The sequence below is a fragment of the Gopherus evgoodei genome, chromosome 10, assembly GCF_007399415.2.
Source record: "Gopherus evgoodei ecotype Sinaloan lineage chromosome 10, rGopEvg1_v1.p, whole genome shotgun sequence".
Classification (NCBI taxonomy): Eukaryota; Metazoa; Chordata; order Testudines; family Testudinidae; genus Gopherus; species Gopherus evgoodei.
Window position 1 is genome coordinate 58,935,495 of NC_044331.1, and position 20,937 is coordinate 58,956,431.

At 38.0% G+C, this 20,937-nt stretch overlaps 1 protein-coding gene across 12 annotated transcripts in view; it reads left to right on the forward strand.

The window, feature by feature from the left end:
- The window catches only part of RBFOX1 (RNA binding fox-1 homolog 1), a 2,538,143-nt gene that overhangs the window by 2,513,943 nt on the left and 3,263 nt on the right, over window positions 1–20,937 (forward strand). For 5 of the 12 annotated variants that reach the window (XM_030577473.1, XM_030577472.1, XM_030577477.1 and 2 more), the window contains one exon: window positions 6,194–6,246. The exons of the other annotated variants lie outside the window; for them this stretch is intronic. In XM_030577473.1, coding sequence (XP_030433333.1) covers window positions 6,194–6,246 — 53 coding nt within the window. The remainder of the gene's footprint in view (window positions 1–6,193; window positions 6,247–20,937) is intronic. 12 annotated transcript variants of the gene reach the window in all.

Consider the following 20,937-nt stretch of genomic DNA (forward strand, 5'->3'; position numbering starts at 1 on the left):
TTTGGATGCATAGAGTATGTACAGGTTTAACATACATATAACTTCTGAATTTAGCACTATGTGCTGTAAACAAATATGAACATATTTTGTAAATATAATTTCAAGATACTTACTAAGTTACTAACTAGGCAGTGTGGAGGACTAATTAATATTGAAAATGGGTATATCTCATCTTTTTGGGGAGCGTAGTCTGAGGAAAATGTGTCTATGGAACATCTCAATCATCTTAATCAACTACCTTTGACTAACATAGTTGGGCTGTGGAATAGAAATTTGTGTGGCATATTTTTTGAGATCTAAATGATGTGAACAAATCATAGTTGCCCTGAGACTCCACCGTGAAATTTAGTCTGAGTACACACACCCATATCATGTCCATCATCATCATCATCACTCCCATAACTGCATTGGTCGTTGGGGCACCATCGTTGATGAGCAATCAATATCAATAGTTAGCACAAAGAAAAGAAATTTGTATGTAAAATCCCAGCTAGCTTCCTGAAAAAGGTCCAATGGAAGGAGGAAAAAGTCAGAATGAGATAGAAAAACACAGGAAAAAACAGAAAATGAGAAAATCAGAAGCAGGTGTTTTATCCATTTTTAACTTGGAGATGAATTTTTACTAAGATGTTTAAATAAGTATTCTGAAAATGACTCTCTTTTTCACCATTCACCTCTTCTGGGTTTCAGATATTAACAGGATGCATATTGTTTGATGTTTTAGCATCTGTGAGTTTTGTAAAGTAGAATGTATGAACCAGATTGTATCCCCTAGATCTACGTAGAGCATGCCCTCTGCCCTGCAGGCAGCTGCTTCCCATTGAAGGTCTGCTGCCCAAAAATGGTGGGTGTAGCTCAGATGTGGACATTGCAGCTCAGGCTCTCAAGCCTAGCTGTCATGTTGGGCCTGAGCTCTGCAGACTAGCCCAAGGCTCTGCTACAGCTGCAACATCCACACTGCTGTTTTTAGAGCTCTAGCTCAAGGTGAGCTAGCTGCAGTCTTGTCTTTTGGGGGTGGGAGGCTCGTTCCCAGTTGCAATGTAGACATATTGTGAGAGCCCTGTGTCAGTACTACTGGAATGAGAGAAATAAGATCTATGGAATGCTTCATTTATATGAGAGGTTATGACATTGTGCTATTGATTGTTTTACCTCTCATCTGCTACTTAGTCTCTTTAATCTTACCATAACTGCACTAGCCAACTCAAAATACAATACGCAAGGAAATGCATATAGTCCACTGAATATACTTCAGTACTTGCACAGTGGCCAGTTGGCCAGCCTCGGGAATGCAGGAACCTCAAGTATACTTCAAGCCTGAAAACATCCAAATTTAATAGTAACATTATTTGCCGAAGACCATGTTTTATAAAAACTTAGTTCGGTTTCAGTTAGGAATATATTCTTCACTTCTGCTTTCAACCTTGTATTAAACTGTTATATAATATATCTAGTTCCTGCCTGTGACAGGTTGGCCCCCCTTAAGGTGCCACCTGATATGCTGAGATACCACTGAGCCCTCTGATGTGCAGTCTTTTCCTTGTCAATTTACATCTGTTTTAAACAGTTGTCAGGTTAAATTTAGAATTGAGCTACTTTTAGGTACCTGGTGAAGTGAATTAGGTAAATGGTTTGTCATCATTTCTGATATTTAGCACTAAATATACAATAAATGTAAATAGAGAGGGGCTTTAATTATGAAGTTCAGATTTTCAGACCTACTTTTGGGTTTACACATTTAGCCAGCACCTGTATTTCCTCCCTTCCTTACCCCATCAAAAGAAAAAAGGGTTTTGGGGTGGTTAGTTTGGGGTCCTAGTTTGGCTCATCCTTACATGTAACTCATTAGATTATTAATGATGACCCACAACCATTCCTAAGGCAGTGTAAGCCCCAACATATCTATTGGAGGGGCATGTATTAAACTCTCCAAATAAGAACGGGAATTGAACAGAGGGATAGGTGGAATCCTTCCACCTCCCCATTCTGTGGACCACCATTGATGACATTCTGAGACACGTATTGCAGCCACAATTTACTGTTTCCTGCTGTCCCCATGTAAAGATCTGAGGGTTGGCTGGTGGATTTGCTAGTTAGGACCTCTTCCCTCCATTTCTCCCTTAGATGAAACTCTGACAGAGTAGACCTTAGTGGCACTCAGAGGGGAGATACCCCCTTTCAGGAGCTCTCCACAACTTACCCAAATTGATGGTGCTGTATCATCTCAGATGCTCATGCAGAGAGTAAGATTTGGACTCTAGTGATTGTCAGAAACAGTTTTTATTGCATCCAGACACAACTGACCTGATTTTCAGTTACACTAATGGCCCTTTACATCACTCTGGCAGCATAAATGAGGCAAGGAAGGAAAAGTCCTGAGCCTACTCATTATGCAGAAGTTCACCCTTGTGGGTGTAGAACTGTTGCAAGAGCTCTACATCAACTCTGCTTCCAGCCCTCAGTGGAGGGTACATATCAGGAGTGTGGCCAGCCTGCTGCTGCTCTTTTTTCCAGCAGCCTTAAGGGGATTATCAGAAGCAGAGCATAAGCTGCTTTAATTTACTTTGGGGCATGAAGAGCCCCAAAATAAGGTGAGCACAAAAGTATCTTAAAGCCACCTTTGCTTCCCTCTCTCTTTCTGCCACAAACACAGGAATCAGGCCCCAAACATTTAAATTACTCACTTTACTTGAAAATATCTTTATTACTTATGTTGTTCTTTCAGTTTTTCTTTCTGTCTGAGTTGATCTCCCATAGCCCTTTCTAGGGCTCCTAAATTTGGTTTAAATAAAGTATATTTTAAGAATTCAGTATTAATTTTCTGTTTCTTTTGAAATACAAACATTTTGAGCTACAGATAGAAGCCCATTTTTAATTGATAGTAGACAAATGTTAAGGAGAAAATTTTGCATCCAGTGGCAGAATTTGGCCTTAATAATGGAGCAGAACTTCTTGTATAATCAAGTTCTAATTCTGGAGCACATTCTAGTATTCCTTGGATTGTCCAACAATATATTAAGGTCACTTTCAAATTGAATATATTTTATGTAATTAAAGCTTTTGAAGTATGGAGCAATTCTAATTAAAATATAGTGCACTGCAGTGCAAAGTCACATGGTGAACATTTAAAAATTAAAATCCATCCTATAGTCCCATAATTTCTTACCATATGCATGTTGTGAATTCTTTAAACCCAGGTCACTTTGTTTATTTAGCTGTTAAAACTGATGTTTTATTATAAATCTACACTACTTAAAAATCTATCCTACTAGACTGAGATTAGTCTTGTAAGTGAAGTTGTGGAAGCCCAAATCATAATGTAAAGTTGGATATTATGCTAAAGGGAAGAATCCTGCATTTACAGAGGAATGGATTAGCTTAATAGGTCTTTTCAATCTCTAATTTCAATTATTTTGCTATACTTTAAATAGATATTGTGTATGTGTACTTTGTTGCCTGAATCTTACTTGCCTTATTCAGGTAAGAAGTAGGGTTGAAATCTGTAGGATTGCTCACATAAGTAAGGTGAACAGAATTTTGCCCATAGTGCATAAGCAGACTTCCTGCAGAAGGCACATGTGACACATCTTGCTATGTCTATAGAGCCAAGTTTGATTATCAACTCTTTTTTTTAGGTATATGTATCTTGTGAAATATAAAGTAGTAAAGCCATTAGAAAAGTATAGACAGTGACTACAAAAGACATTAAGATCATCAAATTACTAGGCAAATGACTGGAATCATTAGCAACAACATCTAATTATTCATAATAAATTGAATTTGGCTGTTGAGTGCTCTAGTGGCTACATTTATTTCCCCATAAAGAAAATAATGTGAGTACTTTAATTTTCACATTAACTGTTCTTACATTGACCAATACCTTAGTTTGAAAAATGATTTATGGGTTTCTAAAATAAAATATACAAAAACTAAGTGCAAGGAGAAATTGTGCCTTCCAGTGAACACTGTGGGCATGTAACGGGCTGTACATGGCAGATATTTAAAGGTTCTCTCTCTCTCTCTCAGGGACTTTGAAGACCTTTTTTTTTTCTTTTTAAATGTACTTGATGAAAGCTGGGAAATATTGGGAAGTATTAGTAAAATTTGTTAACACTTTAAGCAAGACATCATTTGTAGTAATTGGTTAAATAAAGTGAGAAACAGGAATGATTGTTTTTAGGTTGTTCCAGAAAGCAGCTAAAGCAGTATATTATTCCTACAAATACTTCTGTGCTTTGTCATCTGAGGATGTCTTACTCTTGAGCCAGAGTGACATAAAAGTAGTTGAGCTGGATGGAGTCTGTGATTCCTCTCCTGAGGAAGGGACTTTCTCAGCCAGCCACCAAATCTTAAATTAGTACTATGTGGCTGCTTTCTAGAAAAAAATATCATTTTTTAGAATAAGGAACAACTTTATGGCTGCATAGGAAAGGAGATAAAAGAGTTCCTATGGACCAGCAGCTATAGAGTCTACTTTACCTTGAATGGGATCCTTGTTAGGCAGACATTTAAATCCTTCTGCATGCATCAATATTACCATATAAGACATGTTAGAAGTAGACATGGTAAAAACTTGTATTATATATGAAACACAGTATAGCTATATATTCAATATTTCTAACTCTTTTAGGTTTAGATGCCAACTCATAATTGCAGCATACGGGATAAACATCACTAGATTTTTCAATTACTGTAAATAAAAGAATAAATAACAAAATTACCACTCCATACAGGCAATCAGGATAATAGAAATCAGAGGTGGAAATGTGCAATTTTATCATGAAGTCCACTCATCTGAAAGTACAGGATATAATATACTTAATGGAAGGCATGGCCAATATTAAACTGATACTTCACTTGATTTTAACCAAAAAGTACGACTGTTTGTATAAATTATAGGGTCCTGTGCACCTTGTACAAAGGTGAACATTTTAATTACAGTGTTCACAGGATTCTAAACAAGAGTTTCAATTCTTTTTAATATATTAGGGATTAGTAATAGAGAGAAGGTTTTGGTCTTTTAGGGTTCACTCCTGCCAGGTGCCGCGTGTGCTCCTGTGGTGTCATGCCCCTCAACACACACAGATTTCCACAGAAGCTGAGGTTATGTAGCATGTAACAGGAAGTGTGCTGACCTTGCAGGATTAATCCCTTAGTGCAGAGTTAATACAAATTGGATCTAGCTCCTCAGTTGTGAACTTCTGCATGAAAGCTGAGAGATATCCAGCTTCTGCAACTATGAAGGATTTTGTGGTGCAGGAGCTGGATTAAGTTTGAATGAGTCAGGATCTAAGTGCAAAAATTGGGGATCAGATTCTTGCACAGCTCCAAATGAAGTTAGGGAGCACTATGTACATCACTGAAAGGGCACAATTTGATAATACTGCAACTCCATAATTAGATCATTCATGAAATATACAGTGGCCCAAATCACTGGGCCGACTGTGAGCCTTTAAGTGGGATGATAATATGAGTAAAGGGAGCAGGTTTTGTGCCAGAATTAAGTTTTCTGTATTTTGAACATTTTAAAGTGTATTTTTCATTTTTTTAAAATATATCGTCTGGTAGAAAAAAGAATTTTGCAAGAGAAGGCTTATATCAAATCAATAATTTATAATATTTAGTATTGTGCAGCAAACCTATGCCAATGCTCAAATGACAGTATATAAGAATATACTATGTCATAAATTCTCTTTTGGAAATGGCAGAAAATGCATTTTCTGTTTCAGCATCATATTAGAAATTTAAAAGCCAAAAATATTTTACTTTCAATATTCTCCTTTAAGTTCTACTAAGTAAATTACATTTTTTCTGTAAAATACAGGATTTTTTACATTTTGCATTTAATGCCCTTTAGTGTATACATTAATATAAATATAGCTTGATTTTTTAAACTTTATACATATATTTTAGCATGACATATTTGTAACACTAAACATAAAGCTTCCAGTGCAAACGTTTGTACATAGTCCATATTCAGATGTCACCATTATTTCATTTAAAAGATCCCAGCATGTCTACCTCATGATCCTTATAAACTATTTAGTACTGAAATACGTCAACACTTTTTTTTTGCTACGTTCATTAAAATTAAGCACCCTTACCCTACCCCATCTGTAAACATCAAGTCAATTGGCAGCTAGCACATTTCCCAGTCAGCAAGCAGTATTGTGAATTTTATCTTCTCTTGCAGAAATCAATTCGTCTTCGTTGCAGCAGATGAAATTTCTTGTAACACCTCTGCAGGTAACAATCATTGATACTTCTTGATGCATCCATCCAGGTCTCAATATCCTTTTTCACATGCTGCAGTTAATCATTAGAGAAAGCTTAGTAAAGTCCATAATATAAATCTTTGGAATAGTTTCACTAAGTGATAGCTTGAAACCTTTAGGCTTTGCCATATAAAAGACATTAGGTTATTTTGCTGACTTTGATGTTTTATTTCCAGTTTCAATATTGTGTGATCCAGAAAAGTAAGAATATATTGAAGCTTCTTAAATTTACTGTACAGTACGACCAAAATTGTTACCAAAAATTCCCCAAACAGAAATAAAGATAGGATTAAAAGCATAGACACCTGTAAATGCTGTGGATTTACCAGTTTTCTGAATGACTCTTTGGGGGCAAATGGTGCCCACAAAGATAGTACAGACCCCAAAGCACATCAAAGTCTGTATTTTCAGATAGGATAGTGAGAGAGAAGATCTGTATATCATCAGAGCATCACCCTAAGCAAAGGCCCTCTGTTTCTTTGCTAATATAACATTGTGTTATAAGGACCTGGGTACAGAGGAATAAGCATTGTTTTTATAAGATATTTGCAAAAAGTAATCTTATAGATATATAGATTATACCAAGGGAAATCCTCTCTGTTGCATAATGTAGTTGGAACCGTCTGAACCTTTATACATATAAGGATGGAATTATTTTGCTACCTAAGCTGAAGCTCTGCACAGAAGCCAAAATAAATAGTAATAACATTGGGCCATTGATTATTAAGCAAAAATCTTATTGATTTAATGGGAATTCTGCATGCAAAATGATTGAAGGATACACAGTCTAAAACAAAATGTTGGAATTAAAACACTTATTTATAGGATACCCTATTAATATCAGCAACAGCAAATGAAAGGTAAAGACTGTACACTTTAGAACTTACTGATCTATAATCAAATACGTCAACAACATTCAATTTGTGTCAATGAAAATTATATATAGTACGATCAACATATACTTACTTTTGTAATGTTGTTTGCAATTTACATGTTTCTTAAAGGTGATCTGAAAAGTTTTTCTTTTAATACAAACTGTTTAGAATCCCAAATTAGTAGCAGTGTGTATTTAACTTTATAAATTGAAAATCGCATCATATTTGAAAAGACATTATTAGAAACTCATTTGCTTGGTCAAAACCTGAGTTCAGGATTCATCTACATCTAAATGCACAGCTTTAGCCTTCCTCTCTCCCGCTCTGCTCCAGGTTGTAATGAGCTTATCAGTTCTAGCCCGTTTCTTAAGTAAAGAAGAAAGTTCTTCTAATAAACTTTGTTTTCAAAGACATATATACTTAAGTCCTGGATATTTAGCAGTCCAATGGCCCTGCAGGCAATTTCCTGTCCTGGAAGATGAATTCCATGGAATAAGAATAAGTTTCTGTAATAAAAGGACTTCCTTCCTTCCTGCAGGACTGGTGGAATTGTAAATGTCCAGGACTGTACAAACATGCATTATGTCACTGCTTTGGAATCTTATGGTATGGGTCTCTGCCAGTGACTTCAGTGTATTGCACAGGTGTAACTGAGGACAGAAATTGGGTCTTTGAAACTATTTACAAAAGCTTTTCATTTCACCTTAGCTTGCCTGCATTGTATGGTTTTAGAAATAAGTTTTTGGTTAGATACAGTTTTTAAAATAATAGATAAATCAGTAAACAGCTGACGGTAGATGCTTTTCTTGTTATGTGATCTGAGTGAGTGAGCTTTTACTAGCTAATGAGAGGCCTGATCTTGCATTCCTTGAACAAAGAAATCTTACACTGGAGTCCAAAGGAGTTTTGGGTGTGCAAGGAATTCACACTCAGGTCCACATTCACAGGTTTTACAATGTAAGTTGCTAAAAGCTTGTTGATTTAAATCACTAGTTTTCATGACAAGTTCATCAGTGTTGTTGATTTTTAAATCTCAGAATTGAAATACAATAGGCAAAGCTGCACTTTAAATAATGTTTGCCTCCCGTGCTTGATTTAGGTCAGACCTTCCAAATCAGTAAATCTAGTGTTCAGCGAATTAATGAAGTATTTTTAAAATTATTTTATTAAGACATATAAATTCTAAACTGTCCTGTACTTCTGTTTGTTCTTGTTAAACAACTGCAACCTGAGTAACTTTATATACATGATTAGTCCAACTGAACTTAATGATGTGTGTTCATTGCACTGGGTTATACTGAATGTACTGTTCAAAATATGGAATTTGTGTGTGTCTTTATCTCATCCCCCTGAAAATGGGGTGTGTGTGTGAATAATAATATAACTAATCAGGAAAACAATGGTTAAAAGTTTAATCCGATGGAAGGGAGGGTTTGGGTGATTTCCCTGCCTATAGTGAAGGCCACTCCTCTCTTCATGCTGCTTAATCATTCCTACCAGAGATGACTTAACCCTGAAGTACATAAGATTTCTTCTGAAGAGTAATTATTTTACTTTTAGAATGAACCAGATTGCACCGTATCAAGTATTTACAATAAATGACTTCGGAGAAGGCTCTCCAAGAAAGTGTGTTGTATAGGAACTTCTGTAAAATTCTCACACATAGTGCCTTCAACAGATGTTGGCTTGCCAAGTGGTTTTTCTGTCTTCCTTGGTTATGGTTAAAATAAGACACTAAGAATGAATGTAGAGTGTAGTGAGCTCATATCAAACACAGATATCTCTGTCAGGAGGATCCTTCCTTAGGACTTTTTAATATCTAACACTTGATGGAATCTGGTGCTTTCTAAGGCCAAAAATAATTACTCTTCAGAACAAATGTTATATGCTTCAGGGCTAGGTCATCTTTGGCAGGAATCATTAAACAACATGTGGAGAGTAAATTAGATCAGAGGAAGGGAAGCCATCCTGACCCTCCATTCAGCTGATGGTGAAATTTTAACAAAAATCTCCAAAGAACCCTCTTCAGCACATTTCTGCAAATGGGCACATAAGGGCAGAATTCATCCTGAAATGCAGAGGCATTTGGCATCTCACAGCATCAAACTCCATGTGAGGGCAGAACATGGCTCTGAATGTGTTGTGACTCAAAATTTGTAGTTGTAAATACATGTTGATTGCAAAACAGTATTTTATTTGAATTATTTCCCCAAAGCAGAATTTAAATTTTTACTTTAGGTTTTATAATATCAAAAGCAGGTTCCCTGAAGAAAGGTGCTTGCTGGGACACCCATTTTGCTTCTTGTAGTCTTGTGTAAAATGGATACTCTGACTATTCTAGATTTATACCTCTCTTCCTGTAATTTTTAACTTCTTGCAACTCTGCTCTACAATAACAACAAAATCCAGTGTACTTGCATAGTTGATACTGTTTCCCTCAGAAGCATGTGTGAACTGCTTGTTTATGGTTCAGGTGCGATAGAGAAATGGGCGAAGTTTATTATATGAACCTGCTTTCTGACTGAAATGTGGTAGAAGTGGATATAACATTTTTTTTTCAACTCACTACTATATTCATTTCCCTTCTTCAATCATAGTTATCCCACTCCAAGGAAATAAGAATGAATGAATGAACAAATGAATGAAACATACCAGTGTATTTCTTAGCTTTAGAAAAACACAGTCAAGTACTTTGGTGAAAGAAAGTCTCCCCAAAAAGATGATAAATTCTGATTGCTTTAATTTCTAACATTGCAAAACTATACTATTTTTATCACTTGGCTTATAGATGAAGCATCAGGCACCCTACAAAGTTGTAAATAGTTTGAGTGGAAGGTATAGTTTTTAAAATCATCTTGATTGCCAGGTTTGCAAAGTTCCCAAATACTGCCATTGATCTGTGCAGTTTTCTGGCACCAGTGCAAGTTTTATGCATGGAGCACTAGCAAGATATGGTAGACAGTTATTTTAAAGTGAATATTTTCATCAGTATATAAATGTATCAGAGATGCCTGTATGCTGAACTTTCAACATGATACACAGCTAATCATATCTGGACAAATTCTTCCCTCAGACAGCTCACTGCCTTACTCTGAGATAAAGGGGGGAGATACTGGCCAGATATGGAAGTTTAAAAGGAATTACCAAGATTTACATATGAAAATAATCTAAATCAGTTTTCAAAAGTGCAAGAATACAGTTTGAGATATTGGCATCAGCTTTATTTAGATCACATTGTATAAGTTCACTTTTGAGAATTCCTTTGTGCTGCCCTAGGGATTGACTTCATTTCATGCAGTCATTTGGCAGAGCAAAGAAGCACTTTGAACTAGATACCTTTCTTATTACATTTTCCCCTCCCACTAACCTTGTAAAACCAAAGATGAAGGGTAGCTGGAGTACCTGGAAGATTCTTCTGCTAGTGCCATATTTTAATTTTAATGTCTATGTTGCTTTTCCCTGTGAAAAATGACAGATAGTGAGGTTTGTGCTTTGAAAAGGGTAGGAAATGCTATACTAATGCATACAATTAAATTTCCTCAATAAATTCAAGAATCCCTTATGTTAGCGCTTTAAAAATCCTTTTACTGCTGCTGTAAATAGTTGTGTACGGCTTATATGGAACTTTATTTGTTACTGCTCCTGGTAGTTGTTGTTATAAGATGTGCAACCATGGGATCAGTTGATAAAATCAGTAAACACTTGGATTAGCCTCTGTTTTTTCTGTAGTGAAGTTTGATTAATCCTTCTATCTCACCCAGTGAAAACACTGGCAGCCCTTGTTGGCATCTTTGTCATTATCTCTTTGACAGCTTGCCTTCCTTGTGCTTGCAGTTCTAGGTCAGTTCACATGGCTAGTCAAATGTGACAACATGACAAGATTAAGTAAAGCTGGGGTCCTGTGATTTATAAATGGAGGATTTGCAATCTGAAGCTCTTTTGATAACAAAAAAGTGAATAATCTATGTTTCTACTGATCTCAACAGGTGTGTCTGTGTGTATCAATGCATTCCTTGCACTATGGTCTTAGAGTAATGCAACTATGTCTTAATATATCCAGATACTAATTCTGTGATATGATGAAAATATGGGACTTGAAAGGGAGATGCCATTTCTGGTGTCTGTGTATACATTTATGGTTTACACATGTGCAGTAGACAAAGAACAAATGGCAAAATCTGTATCTTGTCACACTCATTGCACTTCAAAAGCTGAATTTAAAAGAGCAGTATTGTATACTGCAAAGCTTAAGAGTTAATAAAAATGCAGACTTCATAAAAAGTTATGTTGTCATGTACACAGTATAGTAATAATATGATAGAAAACAAGCTGTTAAATACTTACAATATAATAATAATAATAATTAATAATCCAAAAATGCTTTGCAGACTAAACCAAGAAGCATTCATTTCCCGAAGATAGGCAGCCACTTTTCAGGTGGAACATGATATTTACTATGCTTCAATATCCCCACGCAACAGTTTTTATTAGGCAAATTAGTATCAGCATAACGAGAAAATAACTATCCTGGTAGAAATTATAAGCAGGAATGTAGGTAGGCAGGATGTAATTATCAAGTTAGAATTTGACTTAGGCACTAGGTTAACACCCCCATTACACTAACACACATCCCATTCATTTGACAAGTACCTTTGGACCAGTACTAAACATGAGTGATCCAGACCTTGATTTTACATCTGAAATAAAATCCTTAAGCCGCACCCAAATGCTAGCACCATGCTGAGGCACTAATTCACTTATGACTCAGAGGGGAGAGCATAACCTATGGTATCACCAATCTTGTAGCATCTTGGGTATTTCTGCAATCAAAATATTGACTCATCCTATTTAACTGACCAGATCTGCCAAGGTGGCATCCCACTGTCAGGTGTCTGCAGGTATATAACAAGCTACAGGGAAGGATTGAGGGGATTTGCACTTTTAAGTTCCTTCAGTGCTGGACAGTAATGGGAATTAGCGATGACACCCCCCACTAAGCAAGAGAAAAACTGGTGCTGTCAATCAAAAACTCCTCTTACTAACAAGACTAATAATAAACAAATGCCTCCAGTGCATGCGGTTACCACAATTGGGATGAAAGACATTAATAAATAAAAACCCACACAAAATAGGACCCCCAAAGGTGCTAAGCAAATGGCAAACTCATGTAAAACAGGCCACAAAGTTCTCTATTACTTGATGAATTTTAGGAAGATCATTATAGGTAAAAGTAATACCACTGTAAATTCCCCTTGAAGGACAAGAAAGCAATGGAGGAGGAAATCTAAAACACACATGGCTGTTCCTAAGTAGAGGCAAGAGTCATAACTATTTCCACACAAATATCCCAGCAAAGGCTTTATGTCCTATGGAAGATGAACAAAATCTTTCTGTGGAATCCTCCACTAAGAGGTCTGCATTCAAAGGAACTTTTATTAGAAAATACACTTGCAGTATACAAGAAAATGTGTACACTTGTTGTGTATTAATTAGTTAGTGCTGACAAGTGCTGAGCATTTTAGAGACAAGGAGAAAGAAAAGGTTGAGGCCTGAAGGATCTCAGAGTCTCAGTTAGGACTTATGTCTGGAGAGTCCAGAATCACTCCCCAAAGCCTGTAAGGCAGCTATCCAGCCTTTACCATATTGAAATGCAAACTCAGTAGCCCAAAATCAAACCTTGTGTAAGCAGGTTAATTACTGAGAACCTTGGTGTTTCACCTTCTTATGATAAGTTGAATTTGGTTCCCTATCTCTCTTTTTAGTTCCTGAGAAATCGGAAATACTGCAGATCACTATTCAACATTTCAATTTATAAATGTTGCTGAGCTAGATGGAGGAAATTTTTTACAAGAATCTTCTCCTTTGAAATCCCATCTTATTGTCCCATCCAGGGGTTGGGTGGGTGATGGCTCCTTCCCTCCAGTTCTCTGAAAGAACAGCTTTACTAGAGCCATGCTTCCAGGGATTGTCCTGATCACAGCTGCCCCAGAACCCTCAGTGAGTGTGAAGGGTTCCACAGAAATTTTTTATTATCATTAGAGAAGACCTCAAATATTAGCTTTTCTGGCTAATACTGTATAGCAGAGGTACTCAAATTTCATTGCACCACAGCCCGCTTCTGACAACAAAAATTACTACATGATCCTAGGAGGGGGGAGTGAAGGCTGAGCCTGGCCTCCACAGGTGACTGGGGGCCAGAATCAAACCTCATGACCCTTTGTGTGCCAGGCGCAACTACAAAAGGACGTTTTTTCCTTTTTACAATTTAAAACTATCATTAACAAGCATGACTTCACATGGGATGTCACAGGATCTTCTACTGCAAGTATTTTACTTGTCAACCCTACCATACCATCCATATGATATGAAATGAGGAGTTGAAACATGAGTAGCTGCTTTATACTGTAACACAGTACCTTTTGTTTTCTTAAAAAATGTCATTTGTTGGGTAGGAAATAGAGGCCTGACACCAACCCCATGGTGACTTCTTAAAGTCTGTCATGGTGATCCAAGGGACCAGTAGATTGGCTGAGGTGTCCGGTCATTGCAACTATTTATAGGGAGAGAGGCAGGTCATCATTGCAACTAAGCCTTCCTTTTCTCTGGCTCTGAAACCTGCCTGCCTCTACTCTAATAATATCACTATTACAACTCTGACTCCTTCTGCCCCGTAAAAACATAAGGGTCAGACCAAAGGTCCATGCAGCCCAGTATCCTGTCTTCCAACAGTGGCCAATGCCATGTGCCCCAGAGGGAATGAAGACAATAGGTAATCATCAAGTGATCCGTGCCCTGTCGCTCATTGCCAGCTTCTGCCAAACAAAGGTTACTGACACCATCCCTGCCTATACTGGCTAATAGCCATTGATCGACCTATGCTCTATGAACTTACGTAGTTCTTCTTTGAACCCTGTTATAGTCTTGGCCTTCGCAACATCGTTTGGCGAGGAGTTCCACAGGTTGACAGTGCATTGTGTGAAAAAATACTTCCTTTTGTTTGTTTTAAACTTGCTGCCTGTTAAAAGCTTCCATGATGACCTTCAAGATCAGATAGTGAATAACAAGACCAGGAGTCTGCTTTTATGGCATCTATTGGTTGGGAGGAACAGTTTCCCTGGCATCACTTTTTTCCACTGGTCAGCGCCAGGGGTTATCGTGAAGCTCTAGAGACAGAATCACTGCTCATTTTGTTCTACCTTCTGCTGCCTAGGCAATCCTGTCTATTCAGTTGATAGTGGTAACATTATCTATTTCTAAAATTACATTAGGTTAGTGCTTTATTGTCAAATAGCAATAGCCATCAACACACAGAATTTCAGCAATTTAAAGTTACACTGGTCCAAGCTTTAGGAGCTGCAAGACCAAGGGACAATCATTGTAAGGTCAGATAGTCCATTAACCGTTACAGCTAATAAAAATGCTTTATATTGTGGAAATATTAGAATTATTAGCTTTCCAGTGATACAAGTAATCTGTTTCTAGCCCTGGAAAATTACAAGAGATTGGGCTATTAAATTACATCTTTCTGATTGCTGTCTTTCCCATCTGAATCTTTACATCATTTTAGCCACCACACATTTAAAAACTGCTAAAGCTCAAAACTTGTACTTTATACTATTTGGGTTAATAGCCATTTTCAAAAGATCCTAGTAATTTCTAATCTATGGGTTACTAAAACATATGTCCAAATTGGGGAAAAAAAAAAAAAGGGAGAACAGAAATAGTACTCAGAAGGAGATGACTTTAAATTTCATTGTCTCATGACTGTTGAAATGGATCTTTAATGGCCCACAGCTTGGCAGATTGTTACTAGGGCCAGTGAAAATTTGGATTCAGTTTGCACAGTGCACAGCCGTTTACATAATCCCAACAATGACCTGCCAGGGAAAGAGGTCTTTGGGACAGCCGAATAGAAATATTTTCAGGATCAATAATTTTTTTTTCTAAATATTTGTTTTGGATTAGTGATGAGAGAAAATCAGATTCCTGAATTTAGTTTTATTTCATACATTCATTTTACACTGCTCAGATTGTTCTAGCAAGGAAAGGTGTGTTAATTGGCCTCGTACTATAGATTATGAATTTTCCCCTGATAATTTTGTTATTAAACCTAATAGTATATATTATTAAACAGTTTTCAAAGGATACAATGGACCAAAGTCCTCAGTTAGGATCAAAGCCCCATTCCCAGGGTTAGGCGCACAGGGAAAATATGGTCTCTGCATCAAAGAGTATACAATCTAAAAAAATAAAGAACTAGGAGTGGAGTAAGGGATACATTTCCCAGTTTTTAGAGACTTAGAAATACCTACACAAAATGTAAAAATTGCCACCTTGGAGCGATCATAGCCAATGTTTATATTTGTGAACACTGTTCATATGCAAGTATCATTTAGTCACTTTAATTGTTTTTAAAAAAATCTCTCCCCAGCAGTTAACAACAGATCCACTTTTTCAACAATATTTGAGCAATTTTTAAACATAGTGAGTTCTTACCACATAAGGTAATCAATCCTGAAGCCAGTTTTTACTCTATTATTACTCTGGCTATACTCTGGCAAATTTCCGTTGAATTAAATGAGAGTTTTGCCGTAAGGAGTGAGTGATATGTAAGGATTTCAGGATCCAGCCCCATGTGAATATTTACAGTGATGTTCTAAACTAGGATGCTGTGCTTTATTTTAAAATTTCATATAATTCTATCAGAGAGGTAGCCATGTTACTCTGGATCTGTAAAAGCAACAAAGAGTCCTGTGGCACCTTATAGACGAACAGACGTTTTGGAGCATGAGCTTTCATGGGTGAATACCCACATGCATCCGATGAAGTGGGTATTCACCCACGAAAGCTCATGCTCCAAAATGTCTGTTCGTCTATAAGGTGCCACAGGACTCTTTGTTGCTCATATAATTCTATCATCACTGTTATGCAGATCCAGCAGTGGTAGCAATGTTGTGTGCTGCCAGCACTTTGTCAACAATGTTTTTAACCACTACATCATCTACAATTTCACTTGTGAAAAATGCTGGGACATCTCCCACATTGGTGTTCCCACTATTTGTGCACCAATGGGAAATTATAATAAAACGTCCATCGTAAACCTAGCCTTTGAGACAACAATTTGTAATTCCTTATGATGGGTACCTATAGAGGGCACTGACACAGTAATTTATCAATTTGTAATATATACTGTTCTTTGTGAAATCATGTACACTTATAAACTATTCCAAATATATTTTCCTTTTTTTAAAAAAAATGTAAATATATGCCCTAGTGCATCATTTCCCTACAGTGATTGTTTCCAGTGTAAATTCTAAAAGAACATTGAAATATTACTAATTTTAATGAAAAATAAGCATGGTGACAAAATTGTGGCTGACTGAGTGAATAAAAGACTGGATTACATGGTGACTTCCCGGGTTACTGGTTTCCAATTTGACAACATGCTTAAATCCTTGCCCCCAGAATGGAATCTGAATCTATTCTGCTAACCTTGTGAGCTTCTAGATTTTCGTGTCACGCAAGGGTGTGTTTACATATTAGCATTTAAAAAGAAGACTATTTGCTTGAAGTTTAAGCTGACATTGTTCCTTTTCCCCTGTGGAAATGAAATTTATTAATCATAATAAAACCATCATATTCTGAAGGTAGAGGTCACCCTGAGGAGAGAAAACTCTATTAATCACAAAGGAATTTTCAATACATTTTCCCCAGATAATATCTGAGCATGGGTTTTATCTCCTTTGTAAATTTATTCCTCCATGGTAGTGACTTTGTTTCTTCATAAAGACTTTTATCCAGTAGTTTGCAAAATTGAGAATGTCTCTTTTTTATTTTAAAGCAACACTTGTTCTGTTTTATGCTAGATTTGGGAAAACTCCTTGTTCCAAAACGCTTTGTATATAGTTTTAAACTAAAGACGTAGGAGGGTTTGTTTTGTTTTTAACATGCACTCATCTAACAGAGTGGGATTTCATGTTCTTATAAATCCTTTTGGCGCCTGAAAGTGTCAGTTGAGGTGTTTGTTATTTTCACATAGTAGCAGTGTGGAAGGTTAGAAAAGATTGTCTTTATTTTAATATCTGAAATAAGAACAAGCTCTATAATGGAGAAAGTTATCTGAACAGGAATGCAAAGTAAATTTTCTTAAGATATAATGATTTATATTTAATAGGAAGCAATTATCTTATCAAGTTGACATTTCATTGTCGGATGAGGAACGTATCCCAACTGTACACAATTGGGTCAATAATCATGCTAAGATAAATGCTTTCTACTTAATGTAAACCAGTGATAAGTGATTTCTTTCCAAAAGAAAATCTTAACCATGGTGGTGCATGCTTTGTACTCATCTTTTCCCACTGGATATTGAAAATGCTTTGTGTTGTGTTGGCTTATCCATATTTTCCTGTGTGTGCTCCAGATCTCTATATGGTATCTACACTATTAACATTATTTCAACAGTGATATAAGCATGTTATCTGCCAGAGTAGTTTAGATAAATGCACTGTTATTGTACTGAGGACTGGGAGTTCTGTATTATCCCTCCCTACCTCTGGCTGTGCCTCCCCACATATCTGCATCCACATCACTCCGATGATCTCCCCTGGCTACAGCCCACCTCACGCTGTAATAAATTTCCCACGTTTGTGAGGCATTATGAAGTGTGGGTGGTGATACTTTTACATAGACTGTGATGTGGTACCAGAGTTCAACTTTACAAGCAGAGAATGGGGCAAGACAGTAAAGCTGGATCTTAAATTTGATGGGTTTGTATGTATCATTCAGCACCCCTGGATGAGCAGGGCGCAGAGCAACTAATAGGTCACACAAGCCTAAGGCCTCACATTCCGTAATGGCCTCTGTAGATTTAAACTTCCATCCCTTGCGCTGAACAGCAGTGATAATATCAGCTCAGATAACCATTAAATCAACAGAAAAGGCAAAATTGTTCCTATTTCTATAAAAAGATAACTAAAAATAAAGCAGAATCGTGGGTGATAATAGCGTGTATAATTCTCCCTGTAACATAGTTATGAAATTTAAGGATGTATGTATGATTGGGAACCAGTCTAGTTTTTACAAGGCATTATTTCTTTGTCCTTGTTTGGTCTTTATTGGAATCTATGATACCTTTATATATGCTACAGTAAATCAAAATTATAAAGAAAACCAAAATAGATTTTGATAATTTTATTTTCAAATGACTCTGGTCCAAAGACAGGCTTGTGCATATCTTGTCAGCATCAGCTCACATGAGCTAGCAACAGAACAAGCAAGCAACTCAGTAAGGCAACCTAACCTGAACCGTTTTCTCCTATCTATTGTGTTCTATGGGAGCTGCTGGGTACTGAATCCCCAGGAAAATCAGGCTGTTAATTTCCATAAATGGGAGCAGATAAGTACAGAGCACTCTTTAAAATCTGGCTGTCAACTTCAGAATCTTTTAAACTCAGTGGCATTGACATAAACATCTAATCCCTTGCACATGCATATGCATGCGGCAAGAGAAGTGCTAATGTGCTTTATTCACAAACCCCTTCTACAGGCTGTTCCCAGGGCTAACATTGGGCACATAAGGCAGAAGTTAGCCACCCACAGTTCTACCTCCTTTGGGGAAAGTCATGGGAAGAATGCATTTCAGAAGGCATAACGCTGGAGAAAGTAGTATGTCCATATGCATGAGCGTAGGGGTCTTTGGTTTGTCTAGGTGGTTTTATTTGCATATGCACATATGAGCACTCCCCTCAAAGGCATATCTTCCATAGTGTCAGTAACCCATGACTTTGCAGCTTAGACTGTCCGTAACTCAGGCATAGCTAACTTCTGTGTTATGCTCCCAGTGTTACTGACAAGTTTTCTGCCATCCAGACATATGTGCAGCACTTGTTGCATGAACTGTCTTCTTTGTATTCATAGATCATAATTTTGTTTATTCCATATCTTATGAGGGATAACCCTTCAAATGGAAAAGTGCAAACATTCTGAGGCAACAAGGCAGGAAGCTGAAAATTGGAATATTTGGTATCTACCCCATGCAGTGTTACTATAAAATGAAACATTCTGGTTTTACCATAGAACACGTTCAAGGGCAGTAGTCTACCCTGGGCACTTGCACATGAAATGTGGCACCGTGCATAGTTTCGTATTTGCAGATGTTCTAAAAATAATAGACGTAAACAGTAGATTCAAGAAGCATCAGCACAGATAATCTGTCTTCATTTTTGCATTTTAGCCAAAGCTTTTTTCCTCAGTGTTATGAAAGTGTTAAGGGCTAAATTTTCTAGTGTCTACTAACTATGTCTGCTTAAGTTACCAGTATCACACAGGTAGGGCCTAATTTTCAGAGGTGTGAGCACCTATTGTTCCCATTGAGATCAACTGGAGCAGTAGATGCTCAGAAACTGGCAATCTAGGCACCAATATCCTCCCTTGTAAATCTTTCTCACCCTAGGAGCACTGCAGAGACAGCACTCAGTTCCTGGGGAAAATGATCTATCGGCTCTATAGCCACCCTTCCGAGTCACTCCGGATTAGTGATGATTGGCTCAGGAAGTAGCTGCGTTCAATATACCTCAACTAGAAGGAAAAGCAAGCATTTTGCAGAACATTTGAGGGTAGTGGCAGAAAGGACTCGACTCTACCTACATAAAGAGAGCTTACAGTTTTCAGTTTGCACTCACTAAATCTCCTAATTTTTTCCATCAAGGGAGCTTGGTCGTACTTCCATGGAAAGGACAGGGCGTCCCACCCACCTCAAATTCATGAGGTCCACCAGAGACAAGGAGGCATCTTCTCTGCCTCCTTATTGCTGCCCACCAGTTCCCTTTTGCTTCTGGACAGTCTGGGTCCCCCAGGAACTATGCTTCCCTGATACTCCCTCCCTTTTGGGTGGTAGTTATGTGGAATGGAGGATAGAGCCTACCCTGTCTGCAGTCCTTCATACTACTTGTCCTGAAGATTTGGTTGGGGAAATCTGCTTGAGATATGCCAGCCTTCCCCTCACCCTCAGAGATGGACCCCATAGAGAAGAGTTTCTACAGGGTTGTAGGGTATGGGGTGAGCATGCCGCAGAGAGTATTCTCCCTCTATTTCCCCCCAACTGATTACACAGAAACAGCTTCTTCCACTCATGGAAGAGGAAGAGAGGGATTGGGCCTAAAAGAGAAATGGGTAGCTTTCCATAGTCTCCAAACCATATAATATATACTCATTCATAAGCTGAATTTTTTTAGTAAAAAAGGGAAGCACCAGAGAAGGGGGTTGGTTTATGAACAGATATAGAGAGGGAGATGTGGGACACAGCCCCTCCCCCCAACAGCGGCAGCAGAGCCAGAAGGGAAGAGGCGGGGCCAGAATCTCTCCGCTTCTGGCCACATTGCTCTCCCCCCAGCCTCTGAAGCAGCTGCAGCTCCTGGGCTGGCAGGCTGCAGCCGTGCCGCTCAGCCCCAACCCCACCCCCCAGAACAGGCTATGGCCCCACTGCCAGGCCCGCCAGAGCATGCTGCAGCCATGCCGCCCGGCCTGGCCCATGCTGCAGCAATGCTGCCCAGTCTAACCCACTGGAGCAGACTGCAGCTGCACTGCCCAGCTGCCAGAGCAGCTCCAGCCAGGCCAGAGACATCCTCCCCTGGCCCTCCCCTGATAAGGTGGGAAGGGATGGGATAGGGAGAGCATGGGGGTCCCGGGCTAGGGGTGAGGTCATGTGGGGGGATGGTCACAGGGGTTATTCCCCTGACCCCCAGCTTCTCCCCTCCCCCAAAATTTCCCCACCAGTTGCTGTCCCA